At 36.9% G+C, this 9190-nt stretch overlaps 3 protein-coding genes across 3 annotated transcripts; all 3 read left to right on the top strand.

Moving 5' to 3' along the window:
• Positions 1–1930: 1930 nt before the first annotated feature.
• On the top strand, positions 1931–4423 carry LOC129875627 (uncharacterized). Its single transcript, XM_055950918.1, has 2 exons — positions 1931–2282; positions 4281–4423. The coding sequence occupies exons 1-2, from the start codon at positions 1931–1933 to the stop codon at positions 4421–4423; spliced, it is 495 nt and encodes a 164-aa protein (XP_055806893.1).
• A 184-nt stretch (positions 4424–4607) lies between these two features.
• Positions 4608–5485, top strand: LOC129875626 (uncharacterized). Its single transcript, XM_055950917.1, has 2 exons — positions 4608–4772; positions 5054–5485. Exons 1-2 carry the CDS (start codon positions 4608–4610, stop codon positions 5483–5485), a joined length of 597 nt encoding a protein of 198 aa, XP_055806892.1.
• A 209-nt stretch (positions 5486–5694) lies between these two features.
• On the top strand, positions 5695–6540 carry LOC129875625 (uncharacterized). The gene has a single exon (XM_055950916.1). The coding sequence runs from the start codon at positions 5695–5697 to the stop codon at positions 6538–6540; it is 846 nt and encodes a 281-aa protein (XP_055806891.1).
• The last annotated feature ends 2650 nt before the right edge of the window (positions 6541–9190 follow it).

Genomic DNA, 9190 nt, shown 5'->3' with positions numbered 1-9190 from the left:
CTCTTATTGGTAGTATGATATTTACCAAGACATCTAACTACGACAGAAATTTTTGAGGATGACCTCAAAAATTTTATCCAATACCATCAGAAGGTTTTACTCAATTTCAAAGTTCAAGGTTGGCATCAAATGATCCCCGACATTGTTGGAAGGTCAATTTCCACCTCAATAATCTCTAGCACCATCAGAGTTCAGAGTCAACTACAAAAACTTTCTAGCTATGTCAGAATGTCCCAAGAATCCTTAAAAATTTTGTGAACAAGATATCAAGCCTTCTAAAAGCTTCGGATCAAGGACATTCATTTAAGTTATGCGTGACATGACATCTGGCAGTGGTCTTTTTCAAATTACTTTTCAAAAACTCATCTTTCTTAAATCTTTTGATACATCAAATATTTTGCATGAATATATTTTAGTCTTATATCTATCGAGAAGTGGGGAATCAGAGCAAGTGATCAAAGATAGCAAGACAAGGAGAAAACAAATGGAGAATTCAACACAAATCAATTCATTCAAAACTAACCATTTTTCTGTGGATGCAGATTGATAAAACATCACCATATCCCTCCCTTCAGCAAGTATAAAGAAGTTAAAAGAATAAAGAGTTTTCAAAGTGATAATTTTGTCACCAGGATTCGTCAGACGAAAAGGAGACGTTTAAAAAAATGATCAACAATGCCTTGTTCAAATCTCCAGCAAGCTACAATGAATATAGAGTGTTCAAAAATGAGCATCATATTCAAACACTAATATTAAAGTGATCAGGCACTTTGTACATATTATCAAATCCTTTGAGAGTGCGGATCATTTGACTTACTTGAAGAAGTTCTTTGATCGCCTGCATAAATACAACTTGAAATTAAATCCTGCTAAATATTGTTGAGTGAGTTTGATATTATGTATGTGACCCAAAAGGCGATAAAAGCATAAGCCTTAGTGGATCATCTTGTAGAAAATCCAATAGACGAAGAGTATGAACCGTTCAGAACTTATTTTCCCGATGAAGAGGTATTGTTTATAGGAGAAGATATCTCTGAGGCATACCTTGGTTGGAGAGTATTTTTTGATGGGGCAGTGAATCATGAAAGAAGTGGGATTGGAGTAGTCCTAATATCCTAATCTGGCCAACATTACCCTATGGCAGCCAAACTCCGATTTCGTTGCACGAATAATATGGTTGAGTATGAAGATGCATCATGGATCTAAAGATGGCAATCGATAAAGACATTCAAGAGTTCTTGGTAATAGGAGATTCAGATTTACTAATTCATCAGGTTCAGGGGGAATAGGCTGTGAAGAATTCGAAGATTGCACCGTACGTGAAGTTAGTGCAAAGGTTGTGTAAAAGGTTTCGCAAGATCGAGTTTAGGCATACCCCAAAGTTGCAGAACAAATTTGCTGACGCTCTTGCTACTATCTCCTCAATGATCAAACATCCAGATACAAGTTACATTGATCTTGTGGAGATATATTTGAAAGAACAACCCGCTCACTGTTCGCATGTCGAAGCAGAACCAGATGGGAGACCTTGGTACTTTGACATAAAAAGGTATCTAAAACTGGAACTTATCCAGATAATGCGACTTTCAATCAGAAGAAAGCAATACGTCGAATGGCTAACAATTTCTTTCCAACTGGAGAAACCCTTTATACTAGAACTCCAGATATGGGTCTTTTCAAATGTGTCAATGCTATTGAAGCTACAAAGCTTCTCGACCAAATTCACATAGGAGTTTGTGGAACTCACATGAATGGGCTTACCTTGGTGAAGAAGATCCTTCGATCTGGTTATTTTTGGATGAGTATGGAGCATGATTATTGTAAGTATGTGCAAATATGTCATCAATGTCAAGTGCACGGTGATTTAATTCAAGTACCTCCTCACGAACTCAATGCCATGAGTTCTCCTTGGCCATTTGTGGCTTGAGGTATGGATGTCATTAGTCCAATAGAGCCATCCACCTCTAATGGACATAGGTTCATTTTAGTTGCTATTGATTACTTCACCAAGTGGGTGGAAGCAGCCTCGTATAAATCAGTTACGAAGAAGGTAATAGTAGACTTTGTCCGTAACAATTTGATATGTAGATTTGGAATACCGGATTCCATCATTACTGATAATGGAGAAAATCTCAATAGTCATTTGATAAAAAAGATATGTGAGCAATTCAAGATTAATCATCAAAACTCAACCGCGTATCATCCCCAAATGAATGGAGCCGTAGAAGCTGCCAACAAGAACATCAAAAAGATCTTGAGGAAAATGATTGGCAATCACAGAGGTTGGCATGAGATGTTGTCATACACTCTGCTAGGATACCGAACAACTGTCAGAACATCAATTGGAGCAACCCCATACTAGCTAGTGTACGAGACACAGGCCGTAATCCCTGTCGAAGTGTAGATACCTTTTTTGAAAATTATTCAAGAAGCTGAATTGAGCAATGCCGATTGGGTTCGTAATCGAATTGAACATTTGTCTTTGATTGATGAAAAGAGAATGATTGTCGTTTGCCATTGTCATCTATACCAGCAAATAATGACTCGTGCTTTTAACAAGTGAGTGAGACCAAGAAAGTTTGAAGTTGGTCAGTTGGTTCTCAAATGCATTTTTCCACATCAAGATGAGTATAAAGGAAAGTTCGCGCCAAATTGGCAAGGACCTTATATGGTTCGCAAAGTGTTATCTGGAGGTGCATTATTATTGTCTGAAATGGATGGCCAAGAGTGGCCAAAACCAATCAACTCAGATGCTGTCAAGAGATACTACGTTTGAAGGTTCAAGGTCCTTTTAATTACGTCATTTGCCTGTAATCATTTCTATGCTTGTTTGTTTTAAATTAACCCTCCCATTTTAATGAACTATGTCTGACCTGAATTCTCAAGAATGAGATACGTAGGCGGCCTATGTCGGACTTAGTCATTTTCTATTAAATCTCCCTTTTTATTTATCTCGCGAGGGGGGAACTATGTTTGACCTGATTCTTGCCTCAACAAAATACGTAGGTGCCACAACGGTTCAGTCATATCTCCCGTAAGTTCTCTATTTATGATAGAAACTGGGACAGAATTTTTGAGAGAGACTCAAAAAATTCAAAGAAAATCTTTTCACAAAAGAAGACAAGACTGAGGTGCATCAGAAAAGTGACCAGGACAGAATTTTTGATAGGATCTTAAAAATTCTACAAATCTCTTATTGGTAGTATGATATTTACCAAGACATCTAACTACGATAGATATTTTTGAGGATGACGTCAAAAATTTTATCTAATACCATCAGAAGGTTTTACTCAATTTCAAAGTTCAAGGTTGGCATCAAATGATCCCTGACATTGTTGGAAGGTCAATGTCAACCTCAATAATCTCTAGCACTATCAGAGTTCAGAGTCAACTACAAAAACTTTCTAGCTATGTCAGAATGTCCCAAGAATCCTTAAAAATTTTGTGAACAAGATATCAAGCCTTCTCAAAGCTTCGGATCAAGGACATTCATTTAAGTTATGCGTGACATGACATCTGGCAGTGGTCTTTTTCAAATTACTTTTCAAAAATGCATCTTTCTTAAAGCTTTTGATACATCAAACATTTTGCATGAATATATTTTAGTCTTATATCTATCGAGAAGTGGGGAATCAGAGCAAGTGATCAAAGATAGCAAGACAAGGAGAAAATAAATGGAGAATTCAACACAAATCAATTCATTCAAAACTAACCATTTTTCTCTGGATGCAGATTTATAAAACATCACCATATCCCTCCCTTCAGCAAGTATAAAGAAGTTAAAAGAATAAAGAGTTTTCAAAGTGATAATTTTGTCACCAGGATTCGTCAGACGAAAAGGAGACGTTTAAAAAAATGATCAACAATGCCTTGTTCAAATCTCCAGCAAGCCACAATGAATATAGAGTGTTCAAAAATGAGCATCATATTCAAACACTAATATTAAAGTGATCAGGCACTTTGTACATATTATCAAATCCTTTGAGAGTGCGGATCATTTGACTTACTTGAAGAAGTTCTTTGATCGCCTGCATAAATACAACTTGAAATTAAATCCTGCTAAATATGCTTTTGGGGTACCAGTCGGCTAGTTATTAGGATTTATAGTTAGTAGAAGGGGTATCGAGCTTGATCCCGCTAAAATCAAGGCAATTGAAGAATTACCTCCACCAAAGATCAAGAAGGAAGTGATGAGCTTTTTGGGAAGATTGAACTACATCAGTCGATTCATAGCTCAGTCCATATTGATCTGTGAGCCTATCTTTAAGCTTCTGAAAAAGGATGCATTGACAAATGGACCGAAGAGTGTCAGATAGCTTTCGATGCTATCAAAAGCTACTTGTTTAATCCGCCGGTTCTAGTTCCTCCGAGGGAAGGAGTTCTATTGTTGCTATATCTGTCTGTCTCGGATAATGCATTTTGATGCATGCTAGGTCAACATGATGAGACTGGGAAGAAGGAACGATCAATCTACTACTTAAGCAAGAAGTTTACTCCATACGAGGCTCGTTATATGGATTGCTCAAAAGTTGAGACATTACTTGTCTTCATATACTACATATCTCATTTCCAAGATGGATCGGTTGAAGTATATTTTTCATAAAGTGATGCCCACTGGGAAATTGGCGAAATGGCAAATGTTGTTGAGTGAGTTTGATATTGTGTATGTGACCCAAAAGGCGATAAAGGCACAAGCCTTAGCAGATCATCTTGTAGAAAATCCAGTAGACGAAGAGTATGAACTGTTCAGAACTTATTTTCCCGATGAAGAGGTATTATTTGTAGGAGAACATATCTCTGAGGCATACCTTGGTTGGAGAGTATTTTTTGATGGGGCAGTGAATCATGAAGGAAGTGGGATTGGAGCAGTCCTAATATCATAATCTGGCCAACATTACCCTATGGCAGCCAAACTCCGATTTCGTTGCACGAACAATATCGCTGAGTATGAAGATGCATCGTGGATCTAAAGACGGCGATCGATAAAGACATTCAAGAGTTCTTGGTAATAGGAGATTCAGATTTACTAATTCATCAGGTTCAGGGGGAATAGGCCGTGAAGAATTTGAAGATTGCACCGTACGTGAAGTTAGTACAAAGGTTGTGTAAAAGGTTTCGCAAGATCGAGTTTAGGCATACCCCAAGGTTGCAGAACGAATATGCTGACACTCTTGCTACTATCTCCTCAATGATCAAACATCCAGATACAAGTTACATTGATCTTGTAGAGATATATTTGAAAGAAAAACCCGCTCATTGTTCGCATGTCAAAGCAGAACCAGATGGGAGACCTTGGTATTTTGACATAAAAAGGTATCTAGAAATTGGAACTTATCCAGATAATGTGACTTTCAATCAGAAGAAAGTAATACGTCGAATGGCTAACAATTTCTTTCCAAGTAGAGAAACCATTTATAGGAGAACTCCAAATATGGGTCTTCTCAGATATGTCGATGCTATTGAACTTATGAAGCTTCTCAAATAAATTCACGCGGGAATTTGTGGAACTCACATGAATGGGATTACCTTGGCGAAGAAGATCCTTCGATCCAGCTATTTTTGTATGACTATGGAGCATGATTGTTGTAAGTATGTGCAAAAATGTCATCAATGTAAAGTGCACGGTGATTTGATTCGAATACCTCCTCACGAACTCAATGCCATGAGTTCTCCTTGGCCATTTGTGGCTTGGGTATGGATGTCATTAGTACAATAGAGCCATCCACCTCTAATGGACATAGGTTCATTTTAGTTGCTATTGATTACTTCACCAAGTGGGTGGAAGCAGCCTCGTATAAATTAGTTACGAAGAAGGTAATAGTAGACTTCGTCCGTAACAATTTGATATGTAGATTTGGAATACCGGATTCCATCATTACTGATAATGGAGCAAATCTCAATAGTCATTTGATAAAAGAGATATGTGAGCAATTCAAGATTAATCACCGAAACTCAACTGTGTATCGCCCTCAAATGAATGGAGTCGTAGAAGCTGCCAACAAGAACATCAAAAAGATCTTGAGGAAAATGATAGGCAATCATAGAGGTTGGCATGAGATGTTGTCATATGCTCTGCTAGGATACCGAACAACTGTCAGAACATCAATTGGAGCAACCCCATACTTGCTAGTGTATGGGACAGAGGCCATAATCCTTGCCGAAGTAGAGATACCTTCGTTGAGAATCATTCAAGAAGCTGAATTGAGCAACGCCGATTGGGTTCGTAATCGAATTGAACATTGGGCTTTGATTGATGAAAAGAGAATGACTGCCATTTGCCATGGTCAACTATACCAGCAAAGAATGACTCGTGCTTTTAACAAGCGAGTGAGACTAAGAACATTTGAAGTTGGTCAGTTGGTTCTCAAATGCATTTTTCTACATCAAGATGAGTATAAAGGAAAGTTCGCACCAAATTGGCAAGGACCTTACATGGTTCGCAAAGTGTTATCTAGAGGTGCATTAATATTGTCTGAAATGGATGGCCAAGAGTGGCCGAAACCAATCAACTCAGATGCCGTCAAGAGATACTACATTTGAAGGTTCAAGGTCCTTGTAATTATGTTATTTGTCTGTAATCGTTTTTATGCTTTTGTTTTAAATTAACCCTTCCATTTTAATGAACTACGTCTGACCTGAATTCTCAAGAATAAGATACGTAGGTGGCCTATGTCGGCCTCTGTCATTTTCTATTAAATCTCCCTTTTTATTTATCTCCCGAGGGGGGAATTATGTTTGACCTGATTCCTACCTCAACGAAATACGTAGGCGCCACAACGGTTCAGTCATATCTCCCGTCTCTATTTATGATAGAAATTGAGACAGAATTTTTAAGAGAGACTCAAAAATTTCAAAGACAATCCTTTCACAAAAGAAGACAAGACTGAGGTGCATCAAAAAAGTGACTGGATAGAATTTTTGATAGGATCTTAAAAATTCTACAAATCTCTTATTGGTAGTACGATATTTACCAAGACATCTAAATAGGATAGAAATTTTTGAGGATAACCTCAAAAAATTTATCTAATATCATCAGAAGGTTTTACTCAACTTCAATGTTCAACGTTGGCCTCAAATGATCCCCGACATTGTTGGAAGGTCAATGTTAACCTCAATAAAATATAGCACCATCAGAGTTCAGAGTCAACTACAAAAACTTTCTAGCTATGTCAGAATATCCCAAGAATCCTTAAAAATTTTGTGAACAAGATATCAAGCCTGCTCAAAGCTTCGGATCAAGGACGTTCATTTAAGCTATGCGTGACATGACATCTGGAAGTGGTCTTTTCCAAATTACTTTTCAAAAAATCATCTTTCTTAAAGCTTTTGATACATCAAATATTTTGCATGAATATATTTTAGTCTTATATCTACCGAGAAGTGGGGAATCAGAGCAAGCTATAAAAGATAGCAAGACAAGGAGAAAACAAATGGAGAATTCAACACAGATCAATTCATTCAAAACTAACCATTTTTCTGTGGATGCAGATTTATAAAAGATCACCATATCTCTCCCTTCAGCAAGTACAAAGAAGTTAATAGAACAAAGAGTTTTCAAAGTGATAATTTTGTCACCAGGATTTGTTAGACGAAAAAGAGACGTTCAAAAAAATGAAAAACAATGCCTTGTTCAAATCTCTAGCAAGCCACAATGAATATAGAATGTTCGAAAATGAGCATGATATTCACACACTAATGTCAAAGTGATTAGGCACTTTGTACATATTTTCAAGAATTATACATATCTGAAGTGTTTGATTTGAGGACATATTGCAAAGTGCACTCACACTTTCAAGAAAGTTCAGCGCATGTAACTGTGATACCATATGCTTGGCCTGCATGTAAGTCTCCACTAATATGAGAATATTTGGAATGAGATCATGTAGGCTTGTTTATTGGCTTGTAATATAGGCTTAGGGACGGGTGAGATATTTATTTAGGATAAAAGTGACTTAATCTCTCCTTGAGTGTCACACTGAATTTGTGCTTTTGATGATTGATACGCCTTTGGGCGCCCGATCCTCTTTGTTATCTCCTTCTTAGATTTTCACTTCTTTTTGAGTCTTTATTTTAGAGTTTTTTTTTCACCCCTTTCTTTTGTCTTGACTTCTTTGAGTCCTTATTTGTTAGAGTTTTTCTCTTTTCACCCCTTCCTTTTGAGCTTTCTCCTCTTTTGTTGGTGTAGTTTCCTTTTCGTCTAACATCGACCTTGTAGTAGTTTTTTTTTCTGGAAAGTCTTCTTTGCTTTCTTAACTTTGGAGACTTTACGTCTTTTGCCTTTGGCAATTGAAAAGTTGAATATTCTTCTATAATTTGCACATATTCGGTGCGCTCAAGGAGGTTGGGCTAAGAAAGGAATAGTGCATATAAGCACTTAGAAGGGAAAGGGCTAAGATGTGGTTGTCCAAAGAAAAGGCTTTAGGCTCAAAGTGGGAAAACTAGGGATTAATATTATTTGCTAGGCTTTGAAAGACACAATCGGGTCAAAAACGGCCTACAATCCTTTCTCAAACCAAACATAACTCAGGATTTCACTTCAACAAACATTCAGGCCAAGTTCTAGATCAACAGTGCGATGCAATTGAATTTTAGTCTAAAGCTCACCACACAATGCACATGAAGCCATGAAGTTAGTTTTATTCTTACCTTGAATGCCTGCAAGAGAATTTTCAAACATCACAAAAGTACAAATGAAAGATACCAATAGAAACTATGGTTTATCACAAAGCCAATCTTTTTTATCATACCAAATATTTCGCATGCTCCTAACTGTATTTGTCCCAATCAAAAAGATATGACTCTTAAAATATGTACACAATTTATTATTTTATTTATTTTTTATTTATTTATTTTTTGGTTGAAAAAGGAAATACCGAACCCAAGAAGGGTTGCCTACGTATCTCACCGAGATGAGAATCAGGTGTGCGTAGTTCTTGCAGATATGATATATAAAATAATTTAAAGATTTAGACAAAGTTAGAGTGACATCTCGTAAGTCTAGTGTTCTTTGACATATTCAAATGGGAGTGTCTTTTGCCTATTTGAACCAACACGTTTCGTGTCTTCTCATCCATCGGTGAGAACACCTATCGTTATATTATTTTTCAAACATTCCTCTGAGATTATACATTGGTGTGTTCTTTCAATTTCCTGTAGGAATCACTTGTTGTGTTCTTTTTGGGGATTGTCT

Source organism: Solanum dulcamara, chromosome 12 (genome assembly GCF_947179165.1).
Source record: "Solanum dulcamara chromosome 12, daSolDulc1.2, whole genome shotgun sequence".
Classification (NCBI taxonomy): Eukaryota; Viridiplantae; Streptophyta; class Magnoliopsida; order Solanales; family Solanaceae; genus Solanum; species Solanum dulcamara.
The sequence above is the reverse complement of the archived record's forward strand: the minus strand, read 5'-3'. Positions and strand labels throughout refer to the sequence as shown.